The 23,459-nt window shown below is 39.2% G+C and overlaps 1 protein-coding gene across 1 annotated transcript in view; it reads left to right on the plus strand.

Moving 5' to 3' along the window:
* LOC101415845 (maltase-glucoamylase) overlaps window positions 1–21,608 on the plus strand; it is a 217,273-nt gene extending 195,665 nt beyond the window's left edge. The window contains exons 69-71 of the mRNA XM_058297493.2: window positions 6,695–6,744; window positions 11,333–11,506; window positions 12,975–21,608. Coding sequence (XP_058153476.1) covers window positions 6,695–6,744; window positions 11,333–11,506; window positions 12,975–18,842 — 6,092 coding nt within the window. The 3' untranslated portion in view covers window positions 18,843–21,608. The remainder of the gene's footprint in view (window positions 1–6,694; window positions 6,745–11,332; window positions 11,507–12,974) is intronic.
* Window positions 21,609–23,459: the final 1,851 nt, after the last annotated feature.

The following is a 23,459-nucleotide window of genomic DNA, read 5'->3' on the forward strand; positions in this document are numbered from 1 at the left end:
GGAGCTTGAATATTTGATTTTGCATTGTGAGAGAGAGGACTGCTTAAGCAGAAAGCCCTCAAGTTGCTGGGCTCATGGAGCAATTCAAAAGGAGACTATCCCTTCTATATGCCTGGAAGCTTACAGCTGAACTTGGGAAGAAAGTGGATCAGCTGAGATTGATATTGGAGACCCAGAGAGAGTTATGCCCTGTATCTGATTGCTCAAGGCTGAGCTCCATGAGATGGTAGATTCTGGAGGGGAAGGCATAGAACTTCGTAGAGGTTGGTGGCCATCTTGCTTCAATATATGGGAGCTGAGAAAGCACCAGTTTGGTGCCTTGAGGTGGACTTTTCATGGCCTTGGAACTGTGAGCTTTTACCCCAAGTAAATTACCTTATAAAACCATTCCATTCCTGGTACTTGGTGCCTGTTTTGCAAACTAAAACAATGATGAATAATTCTTTTAATATGTTGTTGGATTTGATTAGCAAGTATTGTTGGGGATTTTTGTATCAATATTCACTAGGGAAATGAGTCTGTAATTTTCTTTTTTTGTAATATCTTCATCTGGCTTTGGTATTAGGGATATTGGCTTCATAGAATGAGTTTGGCAGCATTCCATCCTGTTCAATGTTTTGGAAGAGTTTGTGTAAGAATGATATTAAGTCTTATTTGGATGCTTGGTAGAATTCACCTGTGAAGCTATCTAGTCCAGTGCTTTTCATTTGAAGGAGTTGTTTGATGACTGTTCCAATCACTTTATTTGTGATTGGTTTGTTGTGGTCTTCTATTTTTTCTAGGCTCAGTGTAAGTTGTTATATGTTTCTAGAAATTTATCCATTACATCTACATTGCTTAGTTTGTTGATGTACAGTTATTCATAGTATCATCTTATGATCTCTTTTATTTCTCTGGGTTCAGTAGTAAAGTCCCCATTTTCATTTCTTATTTTATTTGTTTGCATTTTCTCTCTTTTTTTCTTTGTCTGTCTAGCTAAGTGTTTCTCAATATTGTTGATCTTCTCAAAGAACCAACTTTTGGTTTGGTTAATTCTATTTTTTTTTCTTAATTTATTTCTTCTCAGATCTTTTTTTATTTCATTCTTTATGCTTGCTTTGGGAATAGTTTGCTCTTCTTTTTCTGGCTCTTCCAGCTGTGTAGTTATGTCCTTGATTTTAGCTCTTTCTTGTTTTTTTAATGTATTCACTGAGGGCTATCATTTTTCTCTCAGTATTCACTTCACTTATATCCCATAGGTTCTGATATATTGTGTTCTTATTTTCATTCACCACAAGATATTTACTGATTTCTATTGCAATTTCTTCTTTGACATACTGATTATTTAAGAATATGTTATTTAATCTCTATGTAGTTGTGAATTTTCCCCTTTCCACCTCTTGTTGATTTCCAGATTTGTTCCATTATGATCAGAGAAAGTGCTTTGTATAATTTTGATCTTTTAAAATTTATTGCGATCTGGTTTGTGGCCCAACATATGGTCTATCCTGGAGAAAGATCTATGAACACTTGAGAAGAAGGTATATTCTGCTTTTGGGGGTAACAATGTTCTATATACATCTACTAGGCTTAGTTGATTTATCTTATTATTCAAGCCTTCCGTTTCTTTCTTGATCCTCTGCCCAGATGTTCTATCCAATGAGAGTGGTGTATTGAAGCCTCCAACTATTATTTTAGAGACATCTATTTCTTCTTTTAGTTTTTCCAGTATTTGGTTCATGTAATTTGGGGCATTCTGGTTAGGTGTATATATATTCATGATTGTTATTTCTTCCTAATAAATTACCTCTTTTATTAATATACAGTGCCCTTCTTTGTCTCTAAAAACAGCTTTACAATTAGAGTCTATTTCATCTCATATAAGTATAGCTACTCCAGCTTTTTAAAATTTATTATTGCATACATGAAATACCTTTTCCCAGCTTTTCACTTTGGATCTATTTGTATCCTTGGGTCTAAGGTGAGTCCCTTTGTAGAGAACAGATCGATGGCTTATATTTTCTTATCTATTCTACCAGTTTGTGTATTTTGATTGGGAAGTTCAATCTATTAATGGTCAGTGTTATTCCTATAAAGGCAGTTCTTACTTCACCCATTTTGTCCTTTGGGTTTTATCTGTCATATTTTATTTTCACCACTATTTTTACACTTTTAGTTATTTTGATGATATAAATCTTCATTTCTAGACTCTCTTCCAAGTCTCTCTCTTCTATCTTTTCTTTTCAGTCTGTAGCACTCCTTATAGTTATTCAGGCAAATTCATCTCTTAGTTACAAACTCTCTCAGTTTCTGTTTATCTCTTAATATTCTAAACTTGCCCTCATTTTTGAAAGACAGATTTTTGGCTGACAATTTTTCTCTTGCAATATCTTAAATATATCATACCATTGCTTTCTTGCTTCCATGGTTTCTGGTAAGAAATCAGCACTTAATCTTATTGGACATCCTTGTATATGATGCATAGATTTACTCATTGCTCTTAGGATTCTCTCTTTATCTTTGGTGTTTGACATTCTGACTAGTACATGTCTTGGAGTACATTTATTCAGGTTTATTCAACTGGGAGTATATTGTGCTTCTTGGACATGGATGTCTATAACCTTCAATAGTTGGGAAATTTACTACCACTATTTCCTCAAATATTCCTTCTGCCCCTATTCCCTTCTCTTCTCCTTCTGGGATACCTGTGACATATATATTTGCATGTCTCTTGCCATCATTCAGTTCCCCAAGATTCTGTTCAATCTTTTCCCTTTCTTTTCTTTATCTATTCTTTTGTATGTTCACTTTTAGAGGCTCTGTCTTCAATCTCACTGATACTTCTTCTGCCTGTTCAAATCTGCTCTTATATGCCTCCAGTGTATTTTTTTTTAATGCTATAACCCAGGGCCTCCAGTGTATTTTTTTAATATACTTTTTTATTTTTATTTTTTAAAGAAACTTAGATTACATAAATGTTACACAAAAAATATTGGTGATTCCCATGTGCCCTGCTCCTTAGATCTCCCACATTTTCCCACATCAGCAAAATCCTTCATTAGTGTGGTACATTTGTCACAATTGATGAACACATCTTGGAGCATTGCCACTAAGTGATGTCCAGGGTATTTTTAATTACATTTATTGCACCTTTCATTCCCATAAAATCTCCTATTTTTCTGTGTATTCTTTCAAATTCTTTGTGGTCACCCAGTGTCTTCGTAATATCCTTAATCTCTTTAGCCATCATATCAAGTTCATTAAGGAGATTTGTTTGAACACCTGTGTTTAGTTGTATTAACTCCTTTATGTCATCTGAGACTTAGTTTGAGCCTTTGACTGGGTCATATCTTCCTGTTTCTTGGTATGGGTTGTAAGTTTTTGCTGGTGTCTTGGCATCTGATTTACTTGATGTATTTCTTCTTTGTTCAGTTTCTCTCTTTTTTCCAAGGCTTGTGCTGCAGACCCTCTTTGACAATTGGTTCAACTTAATTTGGAACTTTCTAGTGGCTCATGTTTAGAAAATCTAAAATTTTCAGATCTTTTCCATCTCTTTCTTGCCCTTTCTCTCTTGTTGGTTGCAAGATAGGAACAAAGGATGTGGCTTGTACTGTAATCCATGTAGACTGAGGCTGCTTTGTTGCCCTAGGAACTGATTAAGTTTCTCTCATCTTTCTCCCCTGCCAGGGGTAGTGGTGCAGGCTCAGCCATACTCAGCCATCCAAGCTGTGCAGGCCAAGACTGTCTGTAGTTGTCCAGAGAGACTGATGAAGTTCCACATCCCTTCCTCCCCTTCCTAGGGCAGCAAACTAAGCCTTGTGAATAAAAACTGGCCACAGTTTCCCAGACAGACTGAGGAAATATCAGCTCCCTTCTCCTTCTCTGACAGATGAGGGGATGGAGCCACAAGTGTGCCCAACAATCTAGTCCATGCAGGCCAAAAGCAGCTACAGTTGCCCAGAAGAGCACTGTCTCTCCTGTTGTCCTGTTAGAAGTGGTTATGGAGTCAGAGGTGTGTCCAACAGTCTAGTCCATGTGGGCCAAAAGCACCTGCAGTTGTCCAGCAAGGCTGAGAAATCACCTCCCTCTTCTCCAGTCCTATTGAGGTCGGGGATGGAATCACAGTGTATAACAGTCTAGTCTGTGTGGGCTGAAAGTGTCTACTGTTGCCCAGAGAAGCTGAGGAAACACTGCATTCACTCCCGTCCTGTTGTGGGTGGGGATGTAGCCACATGGGTGCCCAGTCTGTGCAGGCCAAAGGCAACTACAGTTGTCCAGAGGTTGATGCAGTTTCCTTCAACTTTCTCCCTGCCAGAGGCAGGGCTGGAGAAATCTGACCTGGATGGAAAGAAGCAGGTCCCTACTGTCATTGTGATTTTCAATTAGCCCTGATTCCCCTCATGCTGGGGGCAGAGTTAAAATGGAGGCTGCCAACCTCTTTCTGACTTGGATAGGTTCAAATTTTAGCTCTTCTCAGGACTGGACTTTAGCCAGTTAAATTTACTAATCGGTAGCTGAAGTTGGTGCCTGACTGTCTTTTTCTCCCCTGTGTTTGGGAAATGGAGCTTCCCACTTCATTCAGGGAATATCTCATGAGGTGCTTGTGCTGCCAGTCAGGGCTGGGCATCAGCCTCCACGGCATAGGGTGCTCTATTCATGAACCTTCACTGCAGATGGGCAGTCTTCTCCTTCTGCTCTTCCAAGGATGTTGCAGGATGTTCTTCTGGTCTCTTGGCCACCCAAACAGATGCTTTAGATGGCTCTAGCTGATTACTAACTTCACTATAGGATGAGCTGACTCTTGGAGCTCCTTACTCTGTCCCCACCTTGTCCCTCCTCCTCAAGTGTTAATCTTGAATGTGGCATTTCAAAACAGGTGTTCTCAACTGTTGGTAATATCAAAACTTTGGGCTAGATAATACTTCGTTGTTGGGAACTTGTCTGTTCATAACAGGATATTTAGTGACATCCCTGCCTGGTACTCACTAGATGCCCAAAAGCACCACTCCCTTATGAGATGTTGCAACCAAATGCAAAATATCCTGAGAAGCAAAATTGCCATGGGTTGAGAACCAATGTTTTAAGGAAATCTGAGGGTCCTTTTATACAGATTCAGCTAATCAGGACTAGATGAGTGATGTGGTAGTGGTTAATAGCACAGTTAGTATGTCAAATCAATTGTCTGAGCAATATGGTTCACAATTTTAAGGGAATAAAAACTATTTCCTACAAAAATTTTGATTCCTATAATAATATCTATAATAATATACATTTTAGTCTCAAGCTTAAAAATAAATATCCTGAAACTTTTAAACTTTTAAGACTTCTTAATTTTTATAGATAAGCTCTTTTTGTAGATAAGTCATTTTGGTCAAACAGGCTTAGAAATTCAAATTTAACATACCAAGATACAGTGTAAGTATGGACTTAACAAATTTTTCTGTTAACTGGCTCATAACTATTTGTTAAACTTTTCCTTTCAATAAGAGATAGAATGGCTAGTTCTAGGAAAATCTTAAACCACCTATGTTAGTAGAATCCCATTCTTTAAAATTTTTTCAGTAACTGCTAAAAGAGGCTATAGGTTGGATAAGGTTTCATTTTCTGGCCAAGGCTAAATTTAAAAATATGGGTTTTATATTTATTTGTTTCCACAAAAGTGGAGATAATTTAGAAATCAGAGAAGGTTTCTTGGTTCAGAGAGAATATATTGGTATACTGACAAGAGATAGAATGTTGACAAGGACCAAGAATAGAATATAATGGAAAACTGGTATTTAAGAAATAGGAGGAGTTATAGTAGGAGAATGAATAAAGCAGACATCAACTAAGGAGTATTTCAAGAAGGACAAGTATGGCTAAAGAGGTGTATAAAAGGTAAACTCCATGGAGAGACACGTAGATTTTGTATACTATGTCATGACTTTGAAAGGATTAGGACAGAGTGGAAAAGGAAACACAAGAGCTGAACAGTAGAAGATATAGGTAGGATTGAATTATGAATTGAGTATATAGATATCAGAAGTAAAGGCTACCTTTTTGAGACATGCGGCAATATAAAGGGAAAGTAATGGTAGCTCAGTATAGAAAGAATCAAAGGCTTTGTAAGAATGGAATGCTCTTGAGCATAATTATAGCCTAGAGAAGTGGAGTTGGGTATAGGGAATAACTGATGGAGTTAAAACTTTGCTAAGGCAGGAGGGCTTAGGATCTGGAGCCCTGTGAAAGGATGAGCTAAGAGTAAGGAGAGAAAATAAAGAGAGAATGAAGATGATGAGGCCTTTAGTGATAGTATACAACAAACTGTGAGCACTTATTCTGTACAAGCAGACTGTTTTGTACCTTATTGTTGTGAGCTAGGTACTATTATTTCCATTTTACAAATGAGAAAATGGGGGCACAAGTAAGTGAGCTGGGTTTTAAATCCATATCTATTTGACTTGAGAACACTTCTTCACCTATGGTATCTAAGCTTAGTTCAACACAGTTTCTTTTGCATTTGTGAATGCTGGCCATCACCTCAAGATACTCCCTTTCTCATGCACATCTCCGCACTGACCTTTGGTGGACTATCACCTCAGCTACTATTTTTAGTGCTTCTCAGATATTTTCCTGATAAGTAGGTGTGACCCCATGAGATAGTTTCTTATTGCATCAATATTATCTGCTACAATCAAAACAATATGTAGTTGCTTTTCCTTTTTCTTGCTTACAGATACCTATGAAAGTGGAATTTATTTCTTGGCAAACTTTACAGCAGAATCGGTAAGACTATTTTATTGCATTCAATAAATACTTTTTGAATTATCTAAGGAGTAACCATTATCAATGAATGGTACAAATAGCCCACATCTTAAAAAGAGTTCCTTCCTGCCTTTGAATCTATAATTGAGGTCTGTTGACTTTCAAATAGGGAAGACAAAATTCTTGTTTTAACAATATCCAGTACCATCCCACTATAAAAAGAAACTTGGCACTCATAATTCTGTGGGAAAAAATCTGGGCCCTTAAATATATAAAATATTTTCTAGGTATGAGGAAGCATTTTCAGGCTGATAAAATTTTGAGTGGTAAGTTATCTAAAGCACAATGGTGCTGCATAACAAACAACCACAAAACTTTATGGAATGCAATAAGAAATACTTACTTAGTTCATGAGTTTTCAGGGTTGAGATGATCTGAGCTGAACCTGACTGATTTTCTTTGACTTGTATATATCTTTTTTGTGTGTGTGTGATTAACCAACTTTAAAAAAAATTTTTTCTCTTCATTTTTTAAAAAATGTTACATTAAAAAAATATGAGGTCCCCATATACCACTCCACTCCCCTCACCCCACTCCACCCACATCAACAACCTTTCATCATCGTGGGACATTCATTGCATTTGTTGAATACATTTTGAAGCACTGCTGCACCACATAGATAATGGTTTATATTGTAGTTTACACTCTCTCCCAGTCCACCCAGTGGGCCATGGCAGAACATACAATGCCCAGCATCTGTCCCTGCAGTACCACCCAGGACAACTCCAAGTCCTGAAAATGCCCCCACATCATATCTCTCCTTCCCTCTCCCTACCCTCAGTAAATACCGTGGCCATTTTCTCTACATCAATGCTACATTTTCTTCCATTACTAATCACAATAGTTCCGTAGTAGAATATCAGTAAGTCCACTCTAATCCATACTCTGTTCCTCCATCCTGTGAACCCTGGGATGGTTATGTCCACTCCATCTCTATATCGAGAGGGGCTTAGATTCCACATGGATGATGGATGCAATTCTGCTGCTTGCAGTTGTAGGCACTCTTGGCTCCCTGGTATGGTGGTTGACCTTCTTCACTTCTCTGTTAGCTGGCTGGGGTAAGTCCAATAAACCAGAGGGTAGGAGTTACAAGTCTGCTGAGGCTCAGGGCCTGGCTATCACATGGACAGTCCAGAGTTTCAGGTCTCCTGAGTATACACCAACCCCAGTACCAACCACAGGTCCGGTAAAAGTAATAGAAGAGGCATGTGTAGAAAGGTCACTTCTGAGTCCAACTCCATCACACGCAGGAACACAAACTCCAAATTAGGGCCAACTGCTGTGGCACTGAACTCCAGAGCCATCTGCCGTGATCATAGAACCTGTGGGTCTCTGTAGCCCTCAGAAGAACCAATACCTGTGCTTGTATCTACTTTGGCTGTCTCTGGGACCCTGCTGAGGCGTGCATAAGCGCGACCCCTCTGATGACCTCCCGACTCTTTTTTGGAGACTCATAGCCATGTATCTTTAGTCAACTATCAATCTGATAGGCTGATTAGATGATCTTATTCACATGTCTTAGAGGTCCTCTGGCTCTCGGACTATTTAAATTGGCCTTGTGGGTAGGACAAGGCATAATTTTTCACTATAGTAGAAGAGGGAAAAATGGAAGTGGAAATGCCTGGGGACTTTTTAATATTTCTTCTAGCATCACATTGTCTAATATTCCACTAACATAGTCACAGGGGAAAGCAGGAGACAAGAAATGGGACAGAATACCCCATTCATGGAGAGTGGGCATTGAAAAATTACATAGAAAATGGTATGGTTAGAGAGGGGTGAATAATTGGAGATAATGCAATCAATCTATTCCATGGATAGTCTAAATAACTCTAATCAGAGTAAGAAGATCAGTTTGTAGTAAATAAAGGGAGGACAAACATTCTGTGTCAAACCTAGACTCTGCTTCTCTATGCTTTTACCTATTAACTTGAACTAAGTACTAATGGTACAAATCTGTTGTCTCTTTTCTACAAAATAGTGCTTCATATGTTTGAAGATGACTGCCAGACTTCTGTCTTCTCTTCCTTGAACTGTATGTCTTCAGGCTAACTTCCCACTTCCTCTGTTTTGTACATATAATGGTTTCCAGATCCGACATCCTAATTGGTGTACAGTTAGCCTAGATTCCTCTTAAAACATGGTGTCTAGCATTGAGGTAATATCTTAGAGCTGCACTATCTAACAGGGTAGCCACTAGCCACGTGTGGCTATTGAACACTTGGAATATGACAAGTCTAATATGACATATTTGAAAGTTAATGTGAAAAAAGATTGAGATAAATAAATATATTATTAAAATAAATATCTTCTTCTTCTTTATAATTTTAAAAAGTGTGGGGAAGTAGCTGTGGCTCAAGAAATTGAGCTCCTGTTTACCATATGGAGAACCTGGGTTCAATCCCCAGGCCCTCCTTAAAAAAAAAAAAGTGCCTACTTCAAAAATCTAATTGCATATGTCGTTTAAATTCTATTTCTATAAGACATCACAGACCTCAATATTGCTTAACTCTTCTTTTTATACAGACTATATTTATTTACCAATGTTACCTCATATAGTGCTAGTATTTTAAATACATATATCAGATGTTTTGCACAGATAAGTCTTACAGTTAATTAAAACTTTCAAGTTATTTTCATCTGTGTGATTTTCAGGTTAGGCTTTTTCTATCCTGAATTTACCCTTTTGAAACTAAATGCAAGTCTGAGTATATTAAATATGTAAATCTCTGTACTTAATTTAAGAAAAGGTGAGTTGAAGACCACATATTTTTCCTCTCAAAATAGCATTTTTTGATCAAGTCATTGATCTGGAAGTCCTGGATTTTGGTTTTATTTCTACTAGCTTTTCAACATTTAGGAAGACACTTCCTCTGATGAAGCTGTGTTTATTATGAAGGAATAGATTACCCATAAATAACTTCTGGCACTAAAATTTCATTCTTTTGTAATTCCAAGATAGTGATAAATGGATTCTTATTTCTATGTGATGTGTGATGGATTATGGTTTTTTCCCCTAAGAATTGGTGACCTGAAATGATGGGAAACTTCCAACTTTTTCTAAGGATTATTACTACCAATAGTGTGCTGACTGGTAAGCTAGCTTGGCATGCAGACGGGACAATTTGTAGCAGTTTGCCAATTTCTATGGTATAAATACTCCCACCACCATTGCTGGTTTTAAGCTATTTACAAGTTAATAACTGGTTTGCAAAATTTCAGGAAATTTAATAATTGGCCCTCCTAGGTCCCTAAGAACCAGCTCCAGCATACCTAATTTACTTCAAGTTATATCCTTTTTTCCTCATTTCTCTCCATTCCACCTGTTCAGTCAGTCACAAAATTCCTGTTAATTCTTCATAATGCCAATTGCACGTGTTTCTTTTTCTTCTTACTGCTACCTCCAGGGTTGAGGAGCTAATTACTTCATTTTACTGCAACTATCTTGATTTACTGTGTAAATCGTTATAATGTTATCTTACATACTTCACCAGTCTCACTTTTCTGTTTGTACAAGCTACAGCAACCCTTGTACTCAGTGAGTTTACTTTTATTTTTTTTATCCACCCCTTATGTGGCTTTTTGTGCACTGTCTGCTATCTGTGTCCATTTGCTATGTGCTCTTCTGCGTTTTTCACTTGTCTCCCTTTTTGTTGCATCACCTTGCTCAGTCGGCTCTCTGCGGTGCGTGTGGGCTGGGCAGCACTCTGTGGTGCCTGGGCAGTCAGCTCTCTGCAGCGTGCGGCGAGCTTGCCTTAACAAAGACGCCCCGGGACACAAACCCAGTACCTCCCATATGGTAGATGAGAACCCAACTGAATGAGCCACAGACTGAGTTTACTTTTGTTCAGTATGTTGCTCTCCCCACATTCCCTTTTGCATTCATTTCAACTTTATCCATCCCTCCAGGGCTTCTAAAATTCCCTGTCTTTCCTAAGTTCTTCCCTGACTTCCCTATTCCCATAGTGAGTGATTTTTCCTTTCTCTGAATACCCCTAACAAATATTTTCTGTGACTTTCATTTAGGCTTTAATAGGTCACCTCCTGATTTATCTTACATTATTTTAGCTCTTGTATGGATACTTAAACAAGTGACATGGATAAGTGCCTATATTTGTTGCAAATTGTCTTTAGTCCTAGGGATTGTTTGCCATACTTCTTGTGTACCTTGTATTAGCAAAAGTAGTACTATATACATACGCCCACCAGTATTCAAATTGGCTACACCAGTTACCTATGTTCTCTGTGCTACTCACTGTATCTCTAAGTGCCTCAGTTTCCTCATCTGTAAAACATGGATAATGGTGCCTTCTTTTCAAAATCATTTTAAGGATTAGTAATGATATAGGTAAAGTAAGGTCAATAAGTTTCACAATGTGATCATAATTGTGACCATTAAATTTCTTATGGATGTTACTGAAGAAGTATGTCTTTATGAAATATTTAATTTTTAAAAGCAAATAACAAAAGTAATTTGAGATTCCTTATTATTTTAAAGACAGTATATTCTGTTAACAGCTTGCCTTTTCTCTTTAAAAATTCTTTATAGAGCGTCTTAAAAATCCAGACCATACACAATAAGTATTTGAATGACTCAAGTCTACTGAAAGTTGGGTATATTAGGATCTGGGGGATAAATGCTACTAATGTGACACAAGTCATTGTCACCTATGACAACCAGCAATTCATGAAGAACAACTTCAGCTGTTGCCCTTACAATCAGGTACATTGCCAAGGAATGTTATCATATCATAAGTGAATTTTATTATTCTGCAAAATCATCACCACTATTATTAGTCTTATTCTAATTTACATTAGAGATGTTATAGACATGTGGAATAGATATGTTCCTGAAAAGTTTCAAAGTGTTGAATCATATTGTGAAATGCATAGCACTAGTTGTCCTCCCAATGTGGTCCCAATGGGCTGATGAGATCCTCTCTATGCATTTCCCAAAGAAATCATATTGTGTATTAAGATTGGACCTCCAGGCCAGAATAAGAAAGCCTATTTACCTTTCTTACATTATGCTAAAATAAAGGAAAGAGTGAATCCCTAAAGTTTTGGGAGGTTTTCCCCTTCTTCATATCTGTGGTCAAATTGATGAATGTTATATGTTGGTGACAATTGGCAGTAAATTGTGGCGGTCACTAAATGAATATGTGGTATGAGGTATGTGGTAAACTTAACTGGTTAACAAACAGGGTGATGTAAATAACAGACAAGTGGTTTTACCAAAGGCAACCAAGCAGCTTCTATAAACCAACATTTGGGAAGAGAAATTACCAACAGAGTTAGCAAGAGCCACTCCAAAGGGAGAAGAATCCCACTTTGGAACATGAGACTACTCATAAATATGGATTCAGTTGTATATTTATGAAAATGGATAACTAAAAGTCCTGTTTTCTAAAGGGTGAAAAGTGTGCTCTACTGGTATTTGTATTTCAGAAAATGGCCCTTCAGAACACCCAACAAATCCTCTCTATAGTCACTTGTAGTTATTGACTTCAAAACATTTGTCCTAAATTATTTGGTTCAAAATCACCCTTTGCAAGTAATTGCTTCTTTGTAAGACTTATTTAGAAAACCTTTGAACACTTCATTTTGGGAAACTCTATAGCATATGGGAGGCCTGCTATGTGCCAAGCATTATATTAGGTGTTGAGAATAGTGAGAATATAAAACGAGCCTGCCCTCAAGAAGGTTACAATCCAATGGCAAAAGAATGAGATTTTGATAAACACTGGTTGTAATCAAAACTAAAAATTAGCGATCAATGTTCTGATTAAATGAAGTGGAAAGAAAGAAATTTCTAACAAGGGGATTATGCCCAGGAATCAGAGTGATTTTAAAGCAGGGGTTCTTAACTTTGTTTTTGATTCCATGGACTCCTTTGCTAGTCAGGTGAAAACCACGGACCCCATCTCAGAATTAAGCAGCAGATAGTTTTATGACACTCAACATTGGCATGTTTAAATTAAAATTTTCAATTCAAGCTCACGGTCACCCCTGAAATCTTCGAGGACCCCTGGTTAAGAACCCCTGCTTTAAAGGAATGTTAATACCCTTCTATTGCTCCCTTGGGGAAGGATGAATACATTATTTTAAAATAAATTTTAATGTGAGGTGTGATGTGAACGACATGTTTAAGAAATTTTAAAATGCCAACTTTTTCTCTTCTTTTCCGGCAGACACTAACTATTCAGTTGACTGAAAAGACAATCAGGCTGGAAAAGTTAACTGAGGTTACTTGGATTCATGGTGACCATGTAGCCACAACGCCCTCAGTGATAAGCACCTCCCCAACGAATTCTTCTCTTTCTACGTCTCTTATGCCTACCAGTTCTGAGAATATAACCAGTAGCTCTGGTAGGACAAGTACTGATGTTCCTAGCATAAGCACTTCTGTGACTGTCCCAACAGTTACTACTGAGACTAGTACTATTAATCCAGTGACTATTACAAGTAATACTACAAGTACCACTAATTCTAGTACTAGTAGTCCTGGGCCTATTGCAACCACTTCTTCTTTGACAAGTCCTAATGAGACTAGTACTATGATTCCTGTGACTAGTCCAACGACCTCTTCCCTGACAAATTCTAGTGAGGCTAGTACTAATACTTCTGTGCCTGTTGAAACAACTTCTTTCACCACAAGTCCTACTGCAGCTACTACAACTATTCCTTTGCCTATTACAACAACTTCTATCCTGACAAGTCCTAGTGTGGCCAGTACTACTCCTCCTGGGCCTATTGCAACCACTACTTCCCTGACAAGCCCTGGTGAGGCTAGCACTATTACTCTTGTACCTACTGCAACCACATGTATTCCTGTAACTCCTAGTGGGCCTAGTATTTCTACTGCTGTGACTATGGCAACCACTCCTTCTACTACACATACCACTGATGCTCGTATTAGTAGTCCTGTGCCTACTGCAACCACTTCTTCCCTGACAGGTCTTACTGACACTAGTACCACTAACCGTGGGACTATTGGAACAACTTTTCTTCCTACAATTCCTACTGTAGCTACTACAACTACTCCTGTGCCTAATGCAACCACTACTTCCCTGACAACTCCTAGTGTGGCTACTACTCTTACTCCTATACCTATTAGAACCACGTCTAGTCCTCCAATGGCTACTGGGGCTCATACTACTCCTGTGAGTATGGCAACCTCTCCTTCCACTACAAATATCACTAATGCTGGTATTAGTTCTCCTGTGACTAATGCAACGGCCTCTTCCCTGACAAGCCCTAGTGAGGCTACTTCTACTACTCCTGTGTCTATTGACAGAACCTCTTTCACCACAAGTCCTACTTCGGTTGCTACGACGACTCCAGTGCCTAATGCAACCACTACTTCCCTGACAAGTTCTAGTGTGCCTAGTACTATTACTCCTATAACTATTAGAACCACGTTTAGTCCTGCAACTAGTACTGGCACTCATACTATTCCTGCTGTGAGTGTGGCGACCTCTCCTTCCACTACAAATATCACCAATGCTAATATTACTACTCCTGTGACTAATGCAACCACTACTTCCCTGACAAGTCCTAATGTGTCAAGTACTATTACTCCTATAACTATAAGAACCACGTCTAGTCCTCCAACGGCTACTGGGGCTCATACTACTCCTGTGAGTATGGCAACCTCTCCTTCCACTACAAATATCACTAATGCTGGTATTAGTTCTCCTGTGACTAATGCAACGGCCTCTTCCCTGACAAGCCCTAGTGAGGCTACTTCTACTATTCCTGTGTCTATTGACAGAACCTCTTTCACCACAAGTCCTACTTCGGTTGCTACGACGACTCCAGTGCCTAATGCAACCACTACTTCCCTGACAAGTTCTAGTGTGCCTAGTACTATTACTCCTATAACTATTAGAACCACGTTTAGTCCCGCAACTAGTACTGGCACTCATACTATTCCTGCTGTGAGTGTGGCGACCTCTCCTTCCACTACAAATATCACCAATGCTAATATTACTACTCCTGTGACTAATGCAACCACTACTTCCCTGACAAGTCCTAATGTGTCAAGTACTATTACTCCTATAACTATAAGAACCACGTCTAGTCCTCCAACGGCTACTGGGGCTCATACTACTCCTGCTGTGAGTATGGCAACCTCTCCTTCCACTACAAATATCACTAATGCTGGTATTAGTTCTCCTGTGACTAATGCAACGGCCTCTTCCCTGACAAGTCCTAGTCAGTCTACTTCTACTACTCCTGTGCCTGTTGACAGAACCTCTTTCACCACAAGTCCTACTTCGGTTACTACGACGACTCCAGTGCCTAATGCTACCACTACTTCCCTGACAAGTCCTAGTGTGGCTACTACTATCACTCCTATACCTATTAGAACCACGTCTAGTCCCGTAACTAGTACTGGCGCTCATACTACTCCTGCTGTGAGTGTGGCGACCTCTCCTTCCACTACAAATATCACTGATGCTGGTATTAGTTCTCCTGTGACTAATGCAACGTCCTCTTCCCTGACAAGCCCTAGTGAGGCTACTTCTACTACTCCTGTGTCTATTGACAGAACCTCTTTCACCACAAGTCCTACTTCGGTTGCTACGACGACTCCAGTGCCTAATGCAACCACTACTTCCCTGACAAGTTCTAGTGTGCCTAGTACTATTACTCCTATAACTATTAGAACCACGTCTAGTCCCGCAACTAGTACTGGCGCTCATACTATTCCTGCTGTGAGTGTGGCGACCTCTCCTTCCACTACAAATATCACCGATGCTAGTATTACTACTCCTGTGACTAATGCAACGGCCTCTTCCCTGTCAAGTCCTAGTGAGGTTACTTCTACTACTCCTGTGTCTATTGACAGAACCTCTTTCACCACAAGTCCTACTTCGGTTACTACGATGACTCCAGTGCCTAATGCTACCACTACTTCCCTGACAAGTCCTAGTGTGGCTACTACTATCACTCCTATACCTATTAGAACCACGTCTAGTCCCGTAACTAGTACTGGCGCTCATACTACTCCTGCTGTGAGTGTGGCAACCTCTCCTTCCACTACAAATATCACCGATGCTGGTAATAGTACTGCTGTGACTAATGCAACGGCCGCTTCCCTGTCAAGTCCTAGTTTGGCTACTTCTACTACTTCTGTGTCTATTGACAGAACCTCTTTCACCACAAGTCCTACTTCGGTTGCTACGACGACTCCAGTGCCTAATGCAACCACTACTTCCCTGACAAGTTCTAGTGTGCCTAGTACTATTACTCCTATAACTATTAGAACCACGTTTAGTCCCGCAACTAGTACTGGCACTCATACTATTCCTGCTGTGAGTGTGGTGACCTCTCCTTCCACTACAAATATCACCAATGCTAATATTACTACTCCTGTGACTAATGCAACCACTACTTCCCTGACAAGTCCTAATGTGTCAAGTACTATTACTCCTATAACTATAAGAACCATGTCTAGTCCTCCAACGGCTACTGGGGCTCATACTACTCCTGCTGTGAGTATGGCAACCTCTCCTTCCACTACAAATATCACTAATGCTGGTATTAGTTCTCCTGTGACTAATGCAACGGCCTCTTCCCTGACAAGTCCTAGTCAGTCTACTTCTACTACTTCTGTGCCTGTTGACAGAACCTCTTTCACCACAAGTCCTACTTCGGTTACTACGACGACTCCAGTGCCTAATGCAACCACTACTTCCCTGACAAGTCCTAGTGTGGCTACTACTATCACTCCTATACCTATTAGAACCACGTCTAGTCCCGTAACTAGTACTGGCGCTCATACTACTCCTGCTGTGAGTGTGGCGACCTCTCCTTCCACTACAAATATCACTGATGCTGGTATTAGTACTGCTGTGACTAATGCAACGGCCGCTTCCCTGTCAAGTCCTAGTTTGGCTACTTCTACTACTCCTGTGTCTATTGACAGAACCTCTTTCACCACAAGTCCTACTTCGGTTACTAGGACGACTCCAGTGCCTAATGCAACCACTACTTCCCTGACAAGTCCTAGTGTGGCTACTACTATCACTCCTATACCTATTAGAACCACGTCTAGTCCCGTAACTAGTACTGGCGCTCATACTACTCCTGCTGTGAGTGTGGCGACCTCTCCTTCCACTACAAATATCACTGATGCTAGTATTAGTACTGCTGTGACTAATGCAACGGCCTCTTCCCTGTCAAGTCCTAGTGAGGTTACTTCTACTACTCCTGTGTCTATTGACAGAACTTCTTTCACCACAAGTCCTAATTTGCTTACTACGACTACTCCAATGCCTAATGCAACCACTACTTCCCTGACAAGTTCTAGTGTATCTAGTACTATTACTCCTATAACTATTAGAACCACGTTTAGTCCCCCAGCTAGTACTGGCGCTCATACTACTCCTGCTGTGAGTGTGGCGACCTCTCCTTCCACTACAAATATCACTGATGCTAATATTACTACTCCTGTGACTAAAGCAACCACTACTTCCCTGACAAGTTCTAGTGTGGCTACTTCTACTACTTCCCTGACAAGTTCTAGTGTGGCTACTTCTACTACTCCTGTGTCTATTGACAGAACTTCTTTCACCACAAGTCCTAATTTGCTTACTACGACTACTCCAATGCCTAATGCAACCACTACTTCCCTGACAAGTTCTAGTATATCTAGTACTATTACTCCTACACCTATTAGAACCACGTTTAGTCCCGCAACTAGTACTGGCACTCATACTACTCCTGCTGTGAGTGTGGCGACCTCTCCTTCCACTACAAATATCACCGATGCTAATGTTACTACTCCTGTGACTAGTGCAACCACTACTTCCCTGACAAGTTCTAGTGTGGCTAACATTACTACTCCTACACCTATTAGAACCCCGTTTAGTCCTGCAACTAGTACTGGGGCTCATACTACTCTTGCTGTGAGTATTACAATCTCTCCTTCTACTGCAAATATCACTAATGGTAATATTACTACTCCCGTGACTAATGCAACAGCCTCTTCCATTTCAAGTCCTAGTCAGGCTACTAATACTACTCCTGTGCTTATTGACAGAACCTCTTTCACCACAAGTCCTAATTTGCTTACTACGACTACTCCAATGCCTAATGCAACCACTACTTCCCTGAAAAGTCCTAGTGTTTCTAGTACTATTACTCCTACACCTATTAGAACCACGTTTAGTCCCGCAGCTAGTACTGGCACTCATACTACTCCTGCTGTGAGTATGGCGACCTCTCCTTCCACTACAAATATCACCGATGCTAATATTACTACTCCTGTGTCTAATGCAACGGCCTCTTCCCTGACAAGTCCTAGTGTGGCTACTGCTATTACTTCTATACCTATTAGAACTACATTTATTCCTACAACTAGTAATGGGGCTCCTACTACTCCTCTTGTGAGTATGGCGACCTCTCCTTCCACTACAAATATCACTGATGCTACTAGTAATACTCCCATGACTAATGCAACGGCCTCTTCCCTGACAAGTTCTAGTGAGGCTGCTACTCCTCCTCCTGTGTCTATTGACAGAACTTCTTTCACCACAAGTCCTACTTTGGTTACTATGACTACCCCTGTGCCTAATTCAACCACTACTTCCCTGACAAGTCCTAGTAAGACTGAATCTACTCCTCTGCCTGTTAAAACAACTTCTTTCACCAGAAGTCCTACTTCAGCTACTATGACTACTCCTATACCTATTTCAGCCACTACTTTCCTTACAAGTTCTAGCGAGGCTACTTCTACTCCTGTGTTTTTCGAAACAACTCCTTTCACCACAAGTCCTACTGCAGATTCTATGACTACTCCTGTGCCTGTTGCAACTACTACTTCCCTTACAAGTCCTAGTGAGGCTAGTACTATTCCTGTGCCTATTTCAACAACTTATTTCATCACAGGTCTTACTGCAATTACTACAACTACTCCTGTGCCCATTATAACCACTACTTCCCTGACAAGTCCTAGTGAGGCCAGTACTATTACTCTTGTGCCTACTGCAACCACATGTATTCCTGTAAGTCTTAGAAGGGCTAGTACTACTATTGCCGTTACTCTGTGACCCATTCCCTCCACTACAAGTATCACTAAATCTAGTACTCCTTTGCCTATTGCAACCACCCCTTTTCCTACAAGTACTAATGATGCTAGTATTAGTACTGCTGTGACTACAAGTCCTACTGAGGCTACTACAACTGCTTCTGTTCTTATTGCAACCACTTCTTCCTTGACAATTCCTAGTGAGGCTAGTACTAGTAGTCCTTTGACTATTGCAACTAGTTTTCCTACAAGTTCTGCTGAGTCTAGTACTACTACTCTTATTCCTATTGCATCCGCTTCTTTTCCTACAAGTCTTAGGTTGTTTAGTACTACTACTGTCATGACTATTGTAAACCCTCTTTTCATGTAATTCCAACTAAGACTAGTACTGCTTTAAAAACCACCTTTCTATAGGCAATGCAGATATCACTACTAAAGCAAGCACCACAGAAGCCAGTATTATCAATATTACCAATATAATACCTATTGTTACACACATTATAAGTACCCCTAGTAGAGACAACTCAACTACTCCTTTGAACATCACAACTATTCCTACTGTGAATACTTTTTCCACTACTCCAGAGATAATAATTTCTAGCACTCAAACTTCTCCAATTTCTCACATATACAACATACTGATAGTCTACTTCTAAAGCCACTGGGAATTCCATTTCAGATATGATATCACCATAACTACTCATATTTTCAACACAGAAACTTCTTTTTTTTTTAGATTTTTAAAAATTCATTTCTCTCCACCCTACCACCCCCCACCCCCGCCAGTTGTCTGCTCTCTCTGTCCATTCTCTGTGTGTTCTTCTGTGACCGCTTCTATCCTTATCAGTGGCACTGGGAATCTGTGTTTCTCTTTGTTGCGTCATCTTGTTGTGTTCTAATTCAATGACTACTTCTGGGACAGACCTTATAAGCACTTACATTCCAAGTATCACAAATCCTAGAAACAGTACAGGAATTATAGTAAATATAACTGATGCAGATGGCTCCTGCTATACTGCAGGTAACACTACAAACATTTCTAGTCCCAATACCACAACAGCCTCAGACATGTTAACTACTGCTGATCTAGATACAGCAATTTACTCCCCAGTAACAAAAAATTCTACTACTAGTTATTTCCCTATTACTGCACCCAATACTACTATAGCTATTAAAAATATTTCCATGTATTCTTTAAATACTACCACTTCTGATAGAACAATAGATGCTTCTGCTGCTGCACTTAATGATATTGCAAATATCACAAATACTACTCTAGTTGCATGATTAGTAATACCCAAGGCAGTATAATTACTATAGACATGAACTCTTTAAAACAACTATTCAAAATATAGAAAGCCCATTAACACATAAACTACAGGTATTTTATATATCTTTGCTATGACTTCACCGATGATTTTGGAATCTCAGGTAATACCACATTAGGCTCCATTAGTGGTATTGCTTTATGTAATTATTGAAGTGACCCAGCTTACATCTTGGGTTACAGGACATAATGCCATTACTTGAGAACATAGGCCTTTCTATATGCTGGGCACTCAAATGACTACCGTAATATGGTTATTAATACTATAGTAAATTACTTAATTACTAATGCTAAATAATTATATTTTATTTTCCTACGGTCTTTTCCAAATGCCATGGCTACCAATTTAATAATTTTCTGTTACCTATACTGAAGGTATTATTGCTTCTAAAGAGAGCCTACCTGCAACTATAGATAGGGAAAATGCATTCATTTATCTTTATAGATCTTGTCTATACCTTGTATCCAGGTACTGAAATAATAAATTACAAATATTGTATGTTACTTTTACTACCATAGAAAATATTCATATGATTATAGATTTTAAAAGCAAACATAACTTCCCAAACTTTGCAACCATTACTTCAACAAGTACTATAGAAGCTCTTACAGCAGATTTGATTGACACTTCTATTTATAGACACTGGAAATATTTCAAGGAAACTAGAACAAACCTTAGTTGTGAGGTAGTCTTAGGTCCTTAGGTCCTTGCTATTACCACCACTGATTCACTTAGAGTAAACTGGGTAATACTAACTGGGTTCACTCACAAGCCTCTGACCCTCCTATAGACTGGAAATCACCCAGAAAATGATGAGCATATGAAGTTATGGCATAGGGAAGACAGCATCTGCCCTGGGATCAGAGGTCATAATCTTGTTTGCTTTTTCTTTTCCTATCAGCTTTTCTTTTATTATTATACCATCCAAACTGTCCCTTACTGTGTTAATGCTTTCAGCATGCTCTTGACCTTTCATCCTAATTCACCATTTATTCCTTAGATCATCTAGACCCCCCATGAATGGACTCCTGTCCATAACCACATCTGATCAGTTGGTATTGTTGACAGTTTATCCCTGTAGTTTGGGGACCTCTGGCAGGGGGTGGGAGTGGGGCACAAGTCCCTTTTTGGATCCACAAGGTTAAATCTATATCCATAATCATAGCAAGTTGTTATTTGTGTGTTCGCTCTCATTCTCTCATGGATATATAGTGGTATTTTCCAGAGCCTTCATGATGTATGATGTCACAATAGATGAAAATAGAAACAGATATAAGGATCTAGCTGTCTTCTAGTAAGCCAGATGTTAAACAGATTTATAAAAATGTAACCTAATGCCATTCTTCTCACCAAATATTTTACTCTGGAAAAAACAGTTATTTTTCATAAAAATATTATTTATGTTAAATTTTACTGGGTTATTGTTATTTTTAATGAATTAATAAATAAATATTTTACAAGTGACTCCATTTTAATTTCTAATAGAATAAATATTAACAGACATAACCCACAGACACAAAGCACTCCAATTATTTTAAAGCGGGTAAAGGGGGCTTCAGAAAAATGAGTTTGAGAATCACTACCCTAGGAAAATTGTATCCTAGTTCCACTCTCAGGTCCCTATCAAGTATACAATGAACTTCCCCACTCTGTAGGAATTCTGGAAACTGTGACTTAAGATGACAAGTATACATGAATGTGTGCTACCTTCTACCCACATCTCTGCCCAACCTTCTGGCCTACCACCACTGCTCTACCTTGGACTGGACAACTTACTGGTGCTTCACAGAAGGGGCACAGATTCATCAGTTGGTTGCTTTGTCTTTTCGAATCTGCTCACAGGTTATAGTACTCTAGACAAAGTTGATAAGCCTTCTGCCAGAGTATATATCGTAGTTATATTGATCTTCTGATTCCAAAAAACAAACCAAAACTCATAATTCTAAGCAGTACCAATATATTTTGTCATACATACCCTAATTTGTATCTTTACTGAAGGAACCACAGGGTCCTTGTTGCAAAGGCACCGCAAACCAATACAAGACAAAGTGCTGTGTGGCAAGGCACCAGGGCAGATGAGCTGATGAAAGGCTTCACTTAAAGCAATTGGGATTTGGAAAACCGAGGATGAATTTTCTCAAACACCAAATTCTGTAGTTACTGAAATCCAATTCCATGATGCATATAAATGTACTATGATTAACAGTGAGACATTGTGAAAAAAAATAAGTAATACTGTTATCAAAACACATGAACTTAGGTCAGACATTTGAAGAAAATTGAGAGTTAAAACTCAAGAGGATGGTGCTTCAGGGGCAGTCACCGGACAGTGTAAATCCTCACAAGGCCCACTGGATGGAATGGGGGAGAGTATGGGCCATGATGTGGACCATTGACCATGAGGTGCAGAGGTGCCCAGGGATGTGCTTACCAAGTGCAATGGATGTGTCATGATGATGGGAATGAGTGTTGCTGGGGGGGGGGAGAGGTGGGGTGAGGGTGGTGGGGTTGAATGGGACCTCATATATATATATTTTTTTAATGTAATATTATTACAAAGTCAAAAAAAAATGAAAATAAAAGATTACAAAAATTGAAAAAAAATTAAAAAATTAAAAATCAAAAAAAAAGAGTCAATGCACAGGGAATGGTCCTGAGACCAGGTTAGAGACTGGAGGTAAGGTTGATATGCTTCTACTACCACCTGGGACTCTATGTAAAACTTGTGCATAGACCCTGGTTTGTAAGATTGAGGGAAACCCATGTCCCATAATAAACTGGAAACTATATTTTTGGTCCCACTGAGCCCACATCATGTGGCCCACATCCATATGACATGATGTTAATTATATGCCAAAGATTATAACTCATATTCTACATATAAATGCATTTACTTTTCTGCTCTTCTACCACTTGAGACATTCCTACCTCCACCATTACCATTGGGCGTTCTTATTACTAATAGTACACCTGAAATGTCCAGTTATTAACTTGAACTTTATATTGTAGTTTTCTAAGCATCACTCAACACACACAATTCATTCTGATCACTTAAGTGTTATCACAACTAGTACATAATTTTTCCAGTGAGGGATATATACAGCAGATGTTTTGAATTAACAGGAAACTTACTGAAGTCTAGAGATACCCACTCCACTTGAGGAGTGGGAGAAGTTGAGATATTCCCAGTAGCACAGAAAAGAGTAGAGGGGTGGAATGGGCTATACAAGGATTCAGAGGGGGACTTCTCATAGTGTGAATAGGAGATGTAAAATAGACTCCTTTCTATAGCAGGAGTGTGGTGGGGGGAG

This window comes from Dasypus novemcinctus, chromosome 5, assembly GCF_030445035.2.
Source record: "Dasypus novemcinctus isolate mDasNov1 chromosome 5, mDasNov1.1.hap2, whole genome shotgun sequence".
Taxonomy (NCBI): Eukaryota; Metazoa; Chordata; class Mammalia; order Cingulata; family Dasypodidae; genus Dasypus; species Dasypus novemcinctus.